The following is an 18863-nucleotide window of genomic DNA, read 5'->3' on the forward strand; positions in this document are numbered from 1 at the left end:
TCAATGTCCTCTCTGTGAGTACAGACTGCTTTGAAAAAGTTCTGTAATAGCAGACAGTTAAAAACAAAAGACACCACTTTTTGGTAGTTAGAGCCTTTTTAAACTTGATGCCTTCCTAGGTCTCAGGGGGGATGTAATAGTGCTGGGTGAGTGAATCCAGTAGGAGCCACTGTTCCTCCTCATCTTCTTCCACTGCTTCTCCCACATGGTTAACCCTGCTGGCTTAGTTTCCTCAAAACCCTGGTCCTTAGGCTACTGGATGAAAAGGACCTAGGATAGCAGAAGAGTGTCACCAGCTCTGGTCCCTTGAAATGTTGAGCCAACCCTTATCTTGGCAGATGCTTCCTCTCAGCTTCTGCAGGATCTGCTCAAGGCTAAAGATTGCAGAGCCCAGAATTGGTTCTCTCCTGGTACCTCCCATCTGTTCATCAGATAACTGTTCTTAACACGTGTCCTAAGGCATCAGGTGGCAAATCAGTTTAGTAAATAAGGGTCACAGCCTGCAATGGGCTCAGCTGTGGACTGTGCTCCTCTGTCTAGAATAGATCTTGGGATTGGGCCTTGTTGTTCTCAGCACTGTCAGAATCAGGAGAAAAAAGGCAGTTAAAATGGGCCATGTCCTTTGAGGGCCAGAAAGATAGCATGGAGGTAAGGCTTTTGTCTTGCATATAGAAGGACGGTGGTTCGAATCCTGGCATCCCATATGGTCTCCCGAGCCTGCCAGAAATGATTTCTGAGTGCAGAGCCAGGAGTAACCCCTGAGCGCTGCCGGGTATGACCCAAAAGCCAAAAAAAAAAAGGGGGGGCGTGTCCATTGAGAGTGACCTGTGTGGTTGGTTAACAGTTGGTTAACTGTTATGTGTCCCTGGATGTCTGAGCTTTGCCACAAAGATCAGCAAGAGACTGGCCTTCTCTAGTTCAGCAGCTCCTGATTAACAAAGTTCTGGAAGGTGAAGAAAAGTCATGACCTACCCCTGACTCCACCACTGGGTGGCTTGTGCTCTCTAAACCTGCCCTTGGTCTTTTGTTTCTTGTTCCCATCCTATAGTAAACTGAGTCTCTCAAGTCCCCCAACTGTTTGTGTGTGTGTGTGTGTGTGTGTGTGTGTGTGTGTGTGTGTGTGTGTGTGTATGTGTGTGTGTGTGTCAGGATGGAAAATCCCGACCTAGGTGCCTCTGGATAAAATGGCATTTGAACCAGAGCTCAAAAATGCCATGACCAAGGAATTCGAATCATGGAGTAGTTTTATCCTACCAGAGATTGATTGGTTTTTGTTTGTTTGTTTGTTTGTTTGTTTGTTTTACACTCTTCCTGGGAGTATGCTGTCTCATACAGAGAAGGAAGCCAGAGCTGAGTCTTGTCAATTACTGAACATCTTTCAAACCCTTTTCTGACTTAACTGACAGCCCAAGCTAGAAACCCACTGGGTGGGGAGCAGTATGTAAGTCCCTGACATTCATTTCCAGGCCTGTCACCCTGTTGCCTTCATCATGGAGTGGGGAGAGGAAATCAATTCTTGTTTTCCTCTACCAAAAGAAGCATTTTCTTGGGAAGTTCCTGTGTGATCCTTCATGCTGCCATCACTCCCTCAGGTGTGACTCCTTTCCAGAGCCCCTTTGAGCACATTATTTAATCTGGTCTTCATGAACACACACTGAATTGGGTGAAACCATGTCCATTTTGCAGAGTGGTGAAATCAGTGCCTTAGATTGAATCTGCCCTTCTAGCCCTCCTTATGGCCCCAGCCTCGCTTGCTCACTGGCTTCTGTGAGGAAAACCCTGAAGTATTTAACCCAAGTACATTCCGGCCCCCTTTTCCCTGTGGCTGGTATCACAGGGCAGTTAGAGCTCCTAAGTGTTCACCCCCCAGGGTTTCCTTGAGCCTGAATCCCCATTCCCAGAACCAGGCAGCCTGCTTCTACTAGTGATTTCTTGCCTTCACTGAACATTTTGTTTAACAGTTGTTTACATGAAACAGTACTATTAGCTTATTGAACCCCAGAGTTGAAGGTGCTCCCTTCTTCACAGGTGAGAAAATTGAGATTTAGAGACATTAAGTGGTTTGGCCAGCTGAACATCAAGCTGGAGGGAGCCTGTCCTGACCATCTATCAGTCACACAGCAGACAAGGAGAACAGATATGGGGGCATGGAGGCCATTTGCTGGTCCTCTAACTACCTGCTACATCCCATTCCACCAACCATCTGCTGCCTCTGTGGTGCCTCCCCTGCTCTGGCATGGACCATGTTTGAAAGATTCTTTCCAGCTAGAATCTGTGGCCCATGGCATGAGGAGCTTCTGTTAGCACCAGGTAGGACAGTTACTGTGCTAATGGGACTCCCTTTCTCTCAGCTCCCTCTGCTTCTAGAAAGACAGAGATGCCATTAATTTTCAAATTGACTTTTTTGTTTTATTTTGTTTTTGTTTTGGGGGCCATACCTAGTGACACTCAGGGATTACTCTTGGCTATGAACTCAAAAATCGATCAAAATATTGAATGTAAAGTAACAGGATAGGTAAGAAAATGTGAGAGAGAACTGCATAAAGCATGGTCCTTCAAAGGAGCTGTAAGAGGGAAGGGGCAGCTTTGTGCAACACATGCACCTTAACCTCTGTACTATCTCTTTGACCATTCTTCTCCTTTTAAAAATGCAAATCCAGTTTGATACAAATGTTTTCTAGATTACTTTGTAGTGAGATAGTGTCTGGAAGGTAACACAGCTGTGTTAGATTCAAAACTCCTTTAAGTATAAAAGTGTCTAGAGTAGGAGATGCTCAAACATAAATAACAAGCAAGCTAGAGAGAGCAGACTAGGAGAGCAAGTTAAAACATATGGTTCTTCGTAACAACGTTTTGGTAAAGACACTGCCTGGAACAGGAACTCAGGGATAGCAACTCAAGTTAATCCCCCCCCCCCCCCAGAGTTTGTTCTGCCTCTTCTGTGGGGGAAAAGACTTCAAATATTATTCTGCAGAAACCTCTGCAACTGAGACTTGTAGGCCACATGCACCTTGACATGCATCTTGTCATTAAAAAAAAAAATCGATCCTGGCTTGGGGGACCATATGGACACTGGGAGATTGAACCATGGTCTGTCCTAGGTCAGCTACATGCAAGGCAAATGCCCTACCACTGTTCCACTTCTCCAGCCCCCAAATTGATTTTTAATTGTGGTAATACTGAATATTTTAGGGGCACAGGTGACCACCTTAGCAAAGCAGCAGGCCTCTTTCATCATGGCCCACTGGACACTTGCCTGGCAAATCAGTTTCAAGGTGAGAATTTGAGGGTTTGTTCATGCCATTGTTCCCTTACTATTTTTCTGTATGTCCCATCCTTGATTGAGACTCTCAGTAGTTGTCTCTTTCATAATATACTGCATTCATCCAAACACTCTGGTTCTGTCCATTAGAAGCCTCAAACAAGCTTTCCTTGATGCTAAGAGTCAAGAAGCACTGCACCCTCCCCAGATGTAATGCCTACCTGGTCAGCTCTGCCTGTCTGTGGGAACATTTCTAGGTTCCTTGTACATAATATTTTTTCCTATTTCTTTGTACATGATGCTACAGTTAACATATGTATGCGTAGGAAACTGAATTTATGTTTCTACTCTCTGAGAGTAGAATTGCTAGATCAGATGGAATTACATATTTAGTTTTTAGAAAACTGTCCATACTGCTTTTTATAGAGCCTGAACCAATTTACAGGGAATTTATTAATTTTAAGTTATGGTTCTCCACCTTCATCTAATTATTTAAGTTACTAGTACTGTATAAATGGTCAGAGGATTTAATTTTCTGGGCTAGCTTTGTGGAATATTGCATTTTGTATTGTGTTTTGCTCTCTCCTTCACTTTCCTTTTCTGGAAAGCAAATCTTCCCTCTGAGATGAATCAAATAGTAAAAAAACATTGAGAACATGTCAGAAGTATAAGCACTCAGTTTTGTCAGTTTTGCTCTCTGAATCAGTCATGAAGGATGCTCTGGTATAACAATTGCTCTTGTCTACTAACAACTGAATCATTTAAACAAATTTGAATGAATATATGGTTCAAAAGCTGCAAAACTATGTCCCTCCCCACCATTTTATCAATAACAACCATAAACACCCCATTCATCCATCTAGAGTCTGTGTGTGCTGTATATGCTGAGCTGTGTGTTTTTGTTCCTATGTGTGCCTTTGGGGCCAAGGGGATCAGCCATACCTTCAGGACTTCCTTCTAGGACAGGACCTTGATCTGGGATCAAGGAGTCAAATCTCTACCTCCACTTTCAGCACCTAGCTTGGAACATGGTGAGAAACCATGTGGCGGATGCTGGAGCAGTTTCTCTGCTTGAGCATTACACTTCACTCAGGGGTTCCTTCCTTCACATCACCCATGCCATTTGGGATATTCTCATGCCATTCCAAGCTCACCAAAGCAAGCCCCTTGTAGACCCAGGTGTGTCACTCTGAACCTGGGCTTCTCCACCTGAAGGGAACACACTAATGCCCATGAATGATGGCCAGCAGTGAGGGAAGGTAACTGACATACCCAGTCCAGGCTCTCCCATATCAGCAGCTCTGTCTGACATCCAGATCCTGAGTCATCAGGCTAGAAAGTCCTGTGTCCCAGGCAAGGCCCCTGCCAAGTATAGAGCCCATGGGGAGCCCAGACCCTAGAGATCCTGCCATGCCTTCAGTTAGTAGATGTACAGAGACACATGTATAGTTAGTGTACAGACACATCTCCCAGGTTCCCAGGGAACAGAATGTGTCCATCTCAGGGCTGGAGAGAGGATATCTGGCACCACACAGTCCCCCTAGCACCTTCAGGCCTAAACCACAACCACCAAAAACAAATGCAAAGGCTGTGGCTCAAGTTTTAGTCTCCAACCATCCCTGTGCCTGAGTTTTCAATGTCTATAGAAGGTCTGAGATCCTGGGAGACGTGCCCCTCTTCAAAGAATGCCCCTTGTGGAAGATGGAAACCTGCCCCAAGCAGCAGACACATCCCTTACTGAAGACACCCTCACTGGAGACACTCTCTTGGGTGACATGCCCCACAGAAGACAGACTCTTAGTCCCAGATAAGTCCTGCCTGTGGGTCTCTATGATTCAACATCTATCATCCAGAGGCTGGAGGAGCTCACCAAGAGGCCTTTCTGGTTTCAGTCCTGATGCACTGAATGTGTGTGAGTCAGGCTGGCCTCGAGCGTGAATCTGGGCCTTCCCCAAAGCTGCTCACTCAGGAACCCCTTGTGCCAATCCAAGATTTGGGGAAAGTCCTGCCTCTATATGACTTCTTAGCAAAAGAAACATTTAAAAATGTCAATTTTCCCAACATAATGGAGATGTGGAAGAAGCAATGAGTTTGGTCCATGAATGGGGGATCATTGTGGTGGTGGGTTTAAGAACCCATGGTGTTACATGTTCAGCACCCAATGAAGTCAGTGTAAGTATTAGTATAGTAGTAGATGTAAGTACACATAGTGTTGTGCTAAGTACCTCTGGGGAGGGGTTTAAGTACCTGTTGTGTTAGGTGTTTAAGAACCTATGGTGATGGGTTTAATTAGCTGTAGTATTAGGTGTCGGTATCTGTGGTGATGAATTTAAGTAACTGTGGTATTAGGTAGATTTGGTTCTTTGTTTCTTTGTGGGTTTTTTTTTTTTGGTATTTGAATAATATCTTTATTTAAGTACCATAATTACAAACATGTTTGTAGTTGGGTTTCAGTCATAAAAAGAACACTCCCCCTTCACCAGTGCAACATTCCCACCACTAATATCCCCCATTCCCCCCACATATGTTTGAGACAGCCATTCTACTTCTCTCACTCCTTAACATTGTCATGATAGTTGTTAGTATTGTTACTTCTCTAACTACATTCATCACTCTTTGTGGTAAGCTTAATATCGTGAGCCAGACCTTCCAGCCCTTATCTCTATTGTCTTTGGGTATTATTACAATAATGTCTTTTATTATTTTATAAAGCCCTAGATGAGTGATACTATTCAACATCTATCTCTCTACTTTCAGCATTTCACTCAGCATAACAGTTTTCATGTCCATCCATGTATAGGAAAATTTCATGACTTCATCTCTTCTGATGGCTGCATAATATTCCATTGTGTATATGTACAACAGTGCCCAGGATACAAGAGCCACCCATTGACTGGGAGAAACTATTCAAGGAGATGCAAATCAAAACAACTATGAGGTACCATCTCACACCTCAGAGATTGGCGCACATCACAGAGAATGAGAACAAGCAGTGCTGATGGGGATATGAAGAGAAAGGAACTCTTACTCACTGCTGGTGGGAATTGGGAATGCCATCTAGTCCAACCTTTATGAAAAGCGATATGGAGATTCCTCCAAAATCTGGATATTGAGCTCCCATACGATTCAGCTATACTACTCCTAGGAATATACCCTAGGAACACAAAAATATAATACAAAAATCCCTTCCTCACACCTATATTCATTGCAATGCTATTTATAATAGCCAGACTCTGGAAACAACCAAGATGTCCTTCAACTGATGAATGGCTAAAGAAATTGTGGTACATATACACAATGGAATATTATGCAGCCATCAGGAGAGATGAAGTCATGAAATTATCCTATACATGGATGTACATGGAATCTATTATGCTAGTGAAATAAGCCAGAGGGAGAGAGATAGAAACAGAATAGTCTCACTTATCTATGAGTTTTAAGAAAAATAAAAGACATTATTGCAATAATCCTTAGAGACAAAGAGAGGAGGACTGAAATGTTCAGCTCACTTCATGAAGCTCACCACAAAGAGTGGTGAGTGCATTTAGAGAAATAACTACACTGAGAACTATCATAACAATGTGAATGAATTAGGGAAGTGGAAAGCCTGTCTAGAGTACAGGCGGTGGTGGGGTGGGGAGGAGGGAGATTTGGGACATTGGTGGTGGGAATGTTGCACCAATGTAGGAGTGTGTTCTTTTCATGACTGAAACCTAACTACAATCATATTTGTAATCAAGGTGTTTAAATAGAGATATTAATAACAAAATAACTTAAAAAAAGAAAAGAAAACTAAGGGAAAATGAATATTTACTGAGTATGTGTGAGACCTATTTTCCTTTTTTCTAAAAAAGCAAGTTACAGAGCTAGGTCTAGAGTTAGTTTTGTCTAGAAAAAAAAGATGAGAAAGTTCCTTCATTCCCATCTTGTTGAGTGTGTGTGTGTGTATATGTGTGTTTTATCAAGATTGAGTATTGTGGGGTTAAAGCGATAGCTCAGTGGTAGGGTGTTGCCTTGCAAGTGGCAGATCTAGGATGGACCTGATTCGATCCCCGGCATCCCATATGGTCCACCACACCAGGAACGATATCTGAGCACATATCGAGAAGTAACCCCTGAGTATCACTGGTATGGCCAAAACCACCCTCAAAAAATATTGAGTATTCGACCTTACCAAATGCTTTTTCTGCATCTATTGTTATGATTATATGGTTTTGATTTCTCCTTTTGCTAATGTCGTGTGCTGATGTCGTGATTGATTTGAAGATGTTAAACCATCCTTGCATTCCTGGAATGAAATCTACTTGGTTATATTGTATGTCCTTCTTGATGAGGCATTAGATTCTATTTACCAGGATTTTGTTGAGGATCTTTGCATCTGTGCTCATCAGGGGTATTGGTCTGTAATTTTCTTTCTTTCTTTTTTTCAGTATCTCTGTCTGGCTTTGGTATCAGGGTGATGATAGCTTCATCAAAACTACTTGGGAGTGTTTCTGTTTCTTCAATTTCCTAAAAGAACCTGAAAAGGATTGGTAGAAGTTCCTCTTGAAAGATTTGAAAGAATTCTTTAGTGAATCCATCTGGGTCTGAGCTTTTGTTTTGGGGAAGACTTTCACTTACCAATTTAATTTTTTCAATAGTGATGGGTCTGTTTAGATATGTTAGATCTTCCTGCTTTAACCGGGATAATTATAAGAGTCCAAGAATTAATACACTTCTTCCAGATTTTCATGTTTTGTGGCAAAGTCATCCTGATTGCACTTTGTATCTGTGAATTATCTGTAGTGATCTCCGCCCTTTCATTTTTAATCTGGTTTAAGTTTCTTTCCCTTTATTTGTAAGTTTTGCTAGTGGTTTATAAATCTTGCTAATTTTTTCAAGGAACCAACTTTTGCTTTCCAAAACGTTTTTCCAAAAAGATCAACTTTATGATCATTTGGATTGGTTTTTTTTTTTGGGGGGTGGGTATCCACTTCATTGTTTTCTTCCCTAAGCTTTGTTATTTTTTTTCTGCCTCCCTATTTTGGTTCATTTTTTGATCATTTTCTAATTTTATAAGCTGTGTTATTAAGCTATTTATGTAGGTTCCTTTTTCCTTCCTGATGTGTGTTTGCAAAGCTATAAATATTTCTGTTAGAACTACTGTTGCTGTATCCCATACATTTTGATCATTTGTATCTTCATTTGCATTTGTTTCCAGGATTCTTTTGATTATCTCTTTGATTTCATCTCTGACTCACTGTTCAGTAGTGAGCTGTTTAATTTTCAGGTGTTAAAGTGTTTCTTTTGTGTCTCTTTGTAGTTCATGACTAATATCAGTGCATTGTGATCGAAGAAGATAGCTGTAAAATTTCTTTCCTCTTGATTTTATGGAGGTATGTTTTATGGGCCAGCAAATCTTCTATCCTGTTGAATGACCCATGTGCATTAGAGAAGAGTTGTATCCAGTTTTCTGTAGATGGAATGCCCTATATATATCTACTAGGCCACTTTCTTTCATTTATCCTTCAATAGATAATATAGTCTTGTTGGGTTTCTTCCTGGTTGACCTATCAAGAGGTGACAGGGCATTGCTGAGGTCTCCCACTAATATTGTATTGCTATTGATGTCTTCTTTGAGATTTGTCAACAATTGTATTAAATATGTTGCTGGTCCCTCATTGGGTGCATACATGTTTAAGATGAGATTTTTTTCTGTTGTATATATCTTCTGATTATTACAAATGTCCATCTTTGTCTCTTATAAATTTTCTGAATCTAAATTTTGTGTCATCTGATATTAATATGGCCACTGCAACTTTTTAAGGGAGTTGTTTGCTTGGATGGATGTCCTCCAACCTTTGATTTTGAGTCTAAGTTTGTTCTGACTATTCGATGTGTGTCTTGTAGGCAGCAGAATTTTTGATTCAGCTTTTTGATCCATTTTGCCACTCTATGTCTCTTAACTATGCACTTAATCCATTGACATTGAGAGAGATAATTGTTATGGGGTTTAGTGTCATCTATAAAGGAGTATGGTGTGCCTGTTGGTTTGTCTTGTCTTAAAGTAGACCTCTAAGTTTGTACTTTAAGGATAGTTTTTGTCTGTAAAGTTTCTGAGATGTTGTTTTTCCATGAATCTATGTATACTTTTTTCAGGCCTGAACTTGACTTTGGCTGGGTGCAGATTCTAGGCGAAGCATTCATTTTGTTGACTTTTATTAGTATATCCAACCACTGCCTTCCAGCCTTTTGGGTTTCTTGTGACAGATCTGCTGTAAATCTTAAGGATGCTCCTTTGAATGTAATTTCCCTTCTTTATCTTACAGCTTTTAATATTTTACCCCTATCTTTGGGATTCATTTGTGACTAGGATATGTATTGGAGTGCTTTTCTTTAGGTCTCTTTTAGCTGGTACTCTTCAAACATTCAGGATTTGGTTGTATGCATTCTTTAGCTCTGGGAGTTTCTCTGCAATTATGTCCTTGACTGCTGATTCTTCATGGGGATTTTCTTTCTGGGTCTCTGGTACTCCAGTGATTCTTACATTGTTTCTGTTGAGTTTATCAAAGACTTTTATTTCCATCTGTTCACATTATTTGAGGATTTTTCCATTGTCTGAGCATTTGCTTTAAGGCTCTTTTCCAATTTCTTCTGTTGAATGGAGTTGTTATGTATCTCATCTTTCAGCTCACTGATTCTGTCCTCAGCTGCTGTTATTCTTTTGGAGAAGGTTTCCAGTGAGGTTTTCATTTTGTCTACTGAGTTTTTCAGTCCTGTTATTTCAGTTTGGAATTTTCTGATTTCTGTATTCATATCCTCTTGATTCTTATTTGTGTTTTGTTCAGCTTGATCCATGCTTACTTTGATTTCTATGAGGATCCTCCATATTTCTTCTCTAAACTTCTTATCTAAGAGGCTAAATAGATGGTTGGCACTTTTTGGGTCATCAGAGCTGCCATAATCATTCTCATTATCATGGTGTTGGCCTGTGTTGTTTCCTCTTTGTCACACTTGTAGTGTGATGTTTTCTACATGTTGTGCTGGAGTTCATTGGCTAGGGTATGTGGGAGGCCATGAAGTGGAACAGCTCCTCAGCCTCCACTTTATGTAAGTGGGGACAGCTCACCTCTGAAGAGTGCCCTGAGGGAATGATCTGGGCATTGTGGTTCAAAGTCCAAGACACAGCAGAGAAGATCCAGTTCACAGTGCCTGCTATGTGCCAAAGCACACAGCAGGAATTTGGTATTAGGCATTTTAAGATCCATTATGAAGGGATGTTAGTGTCCTTTGGATCATCTGCTTAGACCTCAGGTGCTATATTGCTTTGGTCTGGTCCTGCTGATGGCAATTGCTCAGATACCTCCCAATATGCTGTTCTCTGGATCACAGATCCCATGTGACTTTAGAACAAGCACTTAATGTCTCAATGTAAGCACTGTTATCTGGGTTTGGAGTCACCCTTGGGGTGGTTGCCCAAATCTCCCCTCAAACCCCCCTGCCTGTTTTGTGGACAGCACACAGCTCTTTTCTACTTTAAGTTTAAATACTCACTATTTAAAGCATTGCCCTGACCCTTGGTTACTTAAAGATAAAGGCACTTAACCAAGTACTCCATGGAAAAGGCCAAGTCACAGAAAGTCAGCATTCCAGTGTGCTGATTAGTTCATTGTGGGCAGCAGAAAATCCCTCTGTAGTCGTAGTTTTCTAGACTAGACCACTGCGGGGACAGTTCTACCCTGACACTAAAGCCTATTTTGAAGCCCAGCAGTGACACCCAGGCCAGGATCCTCCCTGCCATGGGGGTCCTTCCCCCATCAAGACTTCCTCCCAGCTTTGCTGTCCCACCCAGTGCTCAGAGAGCTGCCAGATACATGCTCCATGCCTGTGCAGTGAGCAAGGAAACCAACTAATGCTTTTGCAAGCTATTTCATTTGGAAAATGACTTAAGTCATGTTTTTCACATCTTCTAGTTCCAAACAAACAAATAAACTTGTTTGAATTCAACTCTGCAACACTGTGCACAATGGGTAGTTGTTGAGAAAGAATTTGAAGATACAGAGTTTGTCCTGCAGCCAGAGGCATTTCTCAATGTGAAAATGATTGCAGCGCAAGAACAGGAATTCATGGTTCCAGCCTGTTCATTCTTTCTGTTTTTTTTTTTTTTTCTATACATCATTGCTCTTTGTCATTCAGGGTTAAGTGATGCTTGTATTATGTGTGTGTAGGTCTGCATGATTGCACATGTACAAACATGTTTGCATGGATGATGTGCTTGTATGTCAGGGTGTGTGTATATGTCTAAAAGCCTCAACCTTGCCAATCAATCATGACCTGTGTGACTTTTAACAAATACTGGCCTTATGGATCCCACCTTGCTCACTTATTGGCTCACCATGTTGGGTGTTGTGATATACCTATAGCTTCATGTAAATGCAGAGGTTTTTTTGGTCTTCTCCTTCTATAGACAGAGGGGAGCACATCCATCCTGTTTCCTGTGGATGCTGGGAGGAGCTTGTGTCTTCCTGCTGAACTGGCTCTCTGCAGCCAACTTTGCTCTTTCCCAGGCCAAGTGCTTCTTCAGACTTCAGTTCTGTAAAGTTAAAGGATTTGGACATAGGTTCTGTACAGATGGAAAACTTTAAGTATTGAGGAAGGGGGTTTCTCAGTTCAGGGGTTAAGGCATAGGCTTTGCTTATGACTAACCTCAGCCTGAGCCCTGGCAGCACATTGTCCAGGTAATACCAGCATTGCAGAGCCCAAGCAGGACTACATCTGCAGATGCTTGCATTGACCTGCAGTGCCACTCCAAACCCCCAGGTGTGATCCCCAGTACTACAGGGCCAGACGGCCCAACATCTCTGGGTCATTACACTTACTATTCCAAGCTGGATGAGTGGCATTACTGAGCATTTCTGGGGAGCACCACACACACACACACACACACACACACAAATAAAGACTATTGGTGAAAGCTGGAGAGCATTAATAAAGATAACTAAAGCTGCAAGGAGAGATCAAGCCAGGAACTGCTGCAGTCTCCAATAGAGTTGGATTCACTCAAAATGTATCTGAAAATGAAATAGTTCAATAACTGTTTTCAAGGAATAAGAAAACCTCTGTATTCTGGAGCAAAAAGGCAGTTAGAAAAAGTTGTATTTGAGGTTCTTGGTTCTAAGGGCAGAGTTGGATGAAATCACATTCTTTCTTTTGGGGGATGCACCCAGAAATGCTCAGGGGTTACTCCTGGCTCTGCACTCAGAAATCACTCCTAGAAGGTTTCGGGAGACATATGGGATGCTGGGGGTCATACTCAAGTCAGCAGCATGCAAGGCAAATACTCTACCTGCTGTGCTATCACTCTGGCTCCTAGAATCACTATCCAAACATCAGTGATTTCCAACTGTGCTTTGATGCCTATACTCAACACCACCCTCCAAGACTGTTTACTCAATTGTTTCAAATTGCCAATGGGACAGCAATTTTCTATCACTTCCAGAGCAATTGGGGTGTGGAAACTTATCTAAAGAAATCTGTCAAGTCTGAAGAAGCATAAATATTACCGAGAAGTCCCTCAGCAAGTGGAAGGCAGGGAGATGGTTCCATGGGCTGCTATGCACGAGAACTCAGTTTTATTGATTTGCTTTGCAAAATCCTGGAACAGCTCATGTATTCTAGTTTTGTTCTTATAAAAGCAGGGGGATGTAGTGTTTTCCGTTGTCCAAGAAAATAAGACTTGCTCTATCTTTAGGAGCATGGTACACCCTACTTTCCAGAAGAAAGAACAGTTTTCACTATCATTATCAGTCTAGGAATCTGCTTACTTTGACAGGACGAAGCAGGATGAGCAGGCAGCTGAGAACCTTTCCTTCCTGCTTTGCCTGCAAAGATGTTCAGGTTTCCATTCCTTTCTATTCCATGTCACCCCAGAAAAATGAAGGTGTCATCTTGTTTTGTGATAGAGAAAAAGCCAGCGGTATCTTTGTAAAAAGACATCCTCACTGGACAAAGGCAGTGGGCCTGGAGGGGCAGCTCTGCACACAGAGCTCAGAGTTTTCCAGAAGAACTTGCTGGTTTGCACTTTTTCTCCAAGACTCTAATCCCCCTTTGCACTCCATTGAGATGCTCTGTCCAGTTCCTGGCTCCAGGGTTAAAGTTCCAGAAACTGATTGCAAGTTTAATCAATGTTTTGTCCTTTTTTGTGGTTAGTGCAAGGTTTTCTCAGACCCCTGAGGCAGTTCATAATCTTCCGGTTATGCTTCCTGTTCCTGTGGGTGAACTGTAATCATTCTACCACTTTGTAAAATGAAATTATTCTGCCACTTCAGGCTTTTGCTGACTAAGCTTGGGAACTGATGCATGGGTGTTTGAGAAATACCATGTGTGGGTCCTGGGATAGGAGATGTGCCGATGGAGTCCATTACATACCTTTACATGCACTAGGGAAGTGCATACTAAAATTTCCCACTCAGCTGGAAAAAACATAGGTGACCATTTCTCCCAGGACTTTGGACAATGTGCAGTTCTGGATCACAAAGCCCACATAATTCATTATTATTGGGAGGGTGTTGAGCCACCCCAGGGGTGCATGCAGGCTCCAACCAGGCTATGCCTATGGTGAAACCAGGTTTGGCTCTATGCAGGGCAAGTGTCTAAACCCCTGTCTTCTCTCTGTGGCTCTAGTTTGTATGTAAATAGATCCTGTGGTCTGTGCATTAAATGTAATCTCCAATTTCACATCAAAGGACTAACTCACTGACAAATATGCAATTGCTAAAATACTTACCCACCATCGTGTTCTGGCCACATTTCCTTGTCTCTTCATTCCTATGTCAAGATCATGAGCATGAGAGCATTAAATGCCTTCCTTATACTGTAGTTTAGAGCTTTGATATTCCTGGTCATTCAAGTTCAATTAGACAAGCCACAGAATAGGTAAGTCCTGGTCATCAGGAAACATGCCTCTACATGCACTAGGAAAGTCAATGCATGGGGCTGGTCAGGTCCCAAGTTCTAAGATGCAGGGGCTGTTGCCTGATGAGTGACCTTCCCACAAGCTCATGGAGGAGCCAGAACTTGCCAGGGCTGAAAGAAGACTGGAGGAGCTCAGAATGACTTTTTTTTTTTGCAAATCTGGGTTTCTCAATCTAGGTGAAGAGGAAAGACCACCCCCAAAGCCCCCCTTTTCAGCCTTTCTGGGGGCCTGTTCTGTCCCCAGAGGGTCTTTTCTGAAGGAAGCAGATGGCTGGCTTGCTGGGAAGCACTTGCCTGTTTACACAGAGTACCCTCTTGACACCAGCATGGGGCTGCTTACAATTACAGGCACATGAGTAAATAGGATGATTAGCTATTCTCCATAAACATAATTATATCTGTCTCCAATAATGTCTGTGTAAGTAACATAGTATAGTAAGAAAGGGGGGGCACCCAAAGGACCCCTCTTTTGAGTGAAAGCAGACAATGATTATGGAGACCATTTTGTGGTGTGCCTTTGGTGACTGAGGTTAATGGCACAGTGTACATGAAGGTCACCACCACCCCAATACATCTTTTTGTTCACCATGGTCATTCTCTAAGGGGAGGAACACCAGACCATCCACTGTGGAGCCCAGGATTCTTGACTAGGAGCAGCACCTCAGCAGCTCCAAACTACGCGCACATTCTGGCTGCTTCTATTTTCTTCCATGACTCTCTGGTGCCTCCTAGGAAACTTGGGGAAACAATGGGGTGCTCAGTTTCTTGGTGCAATGGAGATGAACCTGCAACCATGTTGGCACCCTTGGAGCACTGCTGCAACAGCTGTTGAAGTTTGTGCTGCCACATTTTTTCCATGAAATTGGAAGTTCAACTCATGTGAGCATTCATGAACATCTTCATTCTTAGGAACAATTGAGATTTTACAAGGAAACTCTCAGAGATGACTGGCTCTGGTTTCACTGGTTCTGGCTCTTTTAGGGAAGGTTTATAATGATTCTGCTTGTTACCTGACACTCTGTCATCTATCCTGTAGAAAGAACAACACTTTTAAGCTAATTACTTAAAATAGAGACATAGGGCAGCAGTGGGAAAGGTACTTGACTTGCACATGGCCTAGCAGGGTTTGATTCCCAGCACCCTATATGGTCCTAGGAGTGGTCTCTTGATGTAGAGCCAGGAGTAGCCTCTGAGCACCAGTGGGTTTGGCTCTAAAATCAAAAAGTGAAAAATTATAAAACAATGATTTACATTTGTGTAAATCTTGTCAGTCAGTTGCTCAGTGTACATTTAACAAATATTCACTTAAGTATTGAATTGTCACCTCACCAAATTGTGGGGTTTAAGTGGAGATAAGTCTCAGTATGAGATAGCAAAGGCGGGTTAATGGTGGTGTCTGTCACTGAGAGTGCCTAGAGAGGCAACTTTGATCCTCCCGGCCTAGTTCTAGGTGATTGAGAAAGGAGCAAACGTGTGAGCACACCCAGGAATCATGGGGCACCACAACGGTCACTATGAAACCCTGAGTTCCCAGGGAGGGAAGTGCCTGGTCTGTGATCTGTGTAGGAACATCAACCCTGTCCATGGGTTGAGGTGGGGTGTGGAATTCCCACCAGAAACTGTCTGTGCTGTTTCTATGACTCAGCATCTCCTAGCTGTCATGTCTCCATTCATCTCTAGGATCCTTGAGGCAGCTTCTGTGGCTATACATGATTAGAGGAACCTCAGAGAGTCTGTGACTACTTGGCAAGCACCGATGATATACGACCCTCTTACTGTAGTCCTTGGGCCCTTCTCTCCACCCTCAGTGGTGTGGGACCTCAGTGCTGTGGGCAGTCTCACTACGTGCTTGCTGGTCACTGACTGTTCCTGCTTCGCTTCCTTCCACCTCACATGTAGAAAGTCTGTTATTTCTCTCAGTGATTTATTTCACTCAGCCTAGGCCTGTCATCTACCCCATGCTCAGGGACCTTTCTGCTTGGACTTGGGAGCTGCAAAGTGGCCACTTGATGGCGGTGATCAGGAGCCCCTCAGGAGTTTAGGGGTCAGTAACTGGCCTGTGACGATGCCTCCTTTTGCTTTTAGAGCTGAGCTATGCCTGGATCTTCAATGAGTACCCTTCCACCCAGGACAGCCGCCGCTTCGTCTCTCAGGAGACCGGGAATCTGTACATCGCCAAGGTGGAGAAGTCTGACGTCGGCAATTACACCTGTGTGGTCACAAACACCGTGACAAACCACAAGGTCCTGGGGCCACCTACACCACTCAGGCTGAGAAACGATGGTCAGTGTCTTCAAGGCTTTTGCTCTGTGTGAATATATGTGTGCACATGTGTGAGTATATGAGTGTGAGTGTGTGCATATGGGGGTATGTTAGCAAGTGGTGACTAAGTGTGTGTTCATGTGTCCACATGCTCCTGTGAGAGTGTGAGTATGAGTATGGGACTATATAACTGTCATGCTGTTTGTGAGTATGAATGCATAGGGAAGTGTGATGTATGAATGTATGTATGTGTGTGTGACAGCGTGTGTGAATGTTTGTGTGAGTGAGAGAGATCACAGGTTGAATACAAAATGGTGTTATGTTCTTGGCACACAAGGCATTATTGCCTGAAGTTTAAAATAAATTCAGGTCTTTTCAGTATTAGATTTTTGTGTTTCCTCCCCTTTCCTAAGATATAATGCCATGAGTCCATTTTGAAAAACTCATTAGAAATCTGGGGCCGGCGAGGTGGCGCTAGAGGTAAGGTGTCTGCCTTGCAAGCGCTAGCCAAGGAAAGGACCACGGTTTGATCCCCCGGCGTCCCATATGGTCCCCCCAAGCCAGGGGCAATTTCTGAGTGCGTAGCCAGGAGTAACCCCTGAGCATCTAACGGGTGTGGCCCGAAAAACCAAAAAAAAAAAAAAAAAAAAGAAATCTAATAGCTAATCTCCACATGGTCTTAGTGGCTGTGGATTTAGTGAGACATCACAGCAAGGACTCCCTTTCTGGATCTTCCCTGACTCTCACTGTGTCCACTGGAGGAGTGATGTGAGCAATCTGCTTAGTCTCCACTTAATGCCATTTAGTGTCTGTGCCCAGAGAGGAATTTGCAATGATCAAGATAACTTCTGTATCTATGGTAACAAGCATGGTTTCCCCATGGTGGATTACAGGGCAAACTAAGCTGCTTTGATGGGGACTGTACCCCATCATGATTCTATGGGGATATTTCTAGGCTTATCTGTAGCCTCCATCAGTTTTGCCCAAAATGATCTGAGGCTAGGATGTGTGCTTGCTTCGGGCCCAGAGTCAGGTGCTGACAAGTAGAGAAAGGACCCCGGGCGGGGCTAAATTGAGGCTCTGGAACTTGGGGTCAACATTCCAGATTGACACCAACAAAAGTCTGCTACTTGGGTATTTTATTTCTCTGCCCTGTCTGGCTTATCTTCAGGGGAGGACTATTTCTTTCTTAGAACATTCTGTCCCCCAGTTAGTTTGTTCTGCATTCCTCTGAGTGGTACCTGGTGAAAATCTTTCATCCATCCTCTGTGATGCTGGAGGCTCTCGGGCAGAAATCTCAAACTCAATTTACCTGGGGGCCACAGGAGGCAAAGTCGGGGTGATCCTTGAGTGCAAAGTCAGTAGTAAGCCTTGAACATTGGGAGGTATGACCCAAACAACTAAAACAAAAAAAGATTCCTCTAGGGAATGTTGTATGGAGGGCCGCAAATGGCCCATGGGCTGTGAGTTTGAGACCCCTGCTCTAGGGGCTTCTCCCACCAGTCTTCACCAGGTTATTGGGATGTGTGTGCACAGAAGAACACAAACAGACAGAGGGTATTCTTGCCCCAGGCTCACCAGGACTGGACTGGGTAAATGGAGTGGCTGATCACTATCATAAAGGTATCACTTCCTCTCACAGAACTGAGATCAGCCCAAGCACACACTTTCCTCTTTCCTAACCCAGTACTGGCTCTAGATAGGTCCTGAGAGGACCTGGACATCTAGAATCAGCATCCAGCTCAGTGGCAGTATGACTGGCCCTCAGTCTGACTGAACCCAACAGATGTTTGCTCACCTGTCAAGTTGGGGCATGGCACTGACCTCTGAAGCTTATTGTCTATGATGATTTATAAAGAAATGGTGGAAATAAATTACAAGTATCATATAATTAACTCTTCACTGAGATATCACATATCATCTTTTTAGGGACTGGAAAAATAGCATATAGGTAAAGACACTTGCCTTGCATGCACTTGCCTTGCATGCTGTCAACCCAGATTCTATATGGTCCCTTGAACACTGTCAGGAGTGATCCATGAGTTCAAATTCAGCAGTAAGTTCTGAGTACTGCCAGGTGTGTTCCTAAAACCTTAAGAACAAACAAATATCAGCAGCCCATATGGTCCTCTGAACACTGAAAGGAGTGATCCATGAATACAGAGTCAGTAGTAAGCCCTGAGTACTGCCAAGTGTGTTCCTAAAACCTTAAAAACAAACAAATACCATATTTTCAAATTAGGTAGTAGGCTGGAAAAATGCTCAAAGGGCTGAAGCACAGGCTTTTCATGCAGGAAATTGGAGCAGTCCTAGACCGCACTTGATCCTGTGAGCAGGTAAAAGAATATTTCACACTATTTAACAGGAATCTGGTTTAGAAATATCT

The 18863-nt window shown here is 43.0% G+C and overlaps 1 protein-coding gene across 2 annotated transcripts in view; it reads left to right on the top strand.

The window, feature by feature from the left end:
• Positions 1-18863, top strand: part of LOC126013659 (contactin-4) — a 669197-nt gene that overhangs the window by 532688 nt on the left and 117646 nt on the right. Inside the window, exon 7 of one of the 2 annotated variants that reach the window (XM_049776827.1) lies at positions 16301-16498. In XM_049776827.1, the coding sequence (XP_049632784.1) occupies positions 16301-16498 (198 nt within the window). Of the gene's footprint in view, positions 1-16300; positions 16499-18863 lie in introns of those variants that run through there. The other variant, XM_049776828.1, reaches the window with a different exon arrangement.

This window comes from Suncus etruscus, chromosome 7, assembly GCF_024139225.1.
Source record: "Suncus etruscus isolate mSunEtr1 chromosome 7, mSunEtr1.pri.cur, whole genome shotgun sequence".
In the NCBI taxonomy this organism is placed as follows: domain Eukaryota; kingdom Metazoa; phylum Chordata; class Mammalia; order Eulipotyphla; family Soricidae; genus Suncus; species Suncus etruscus.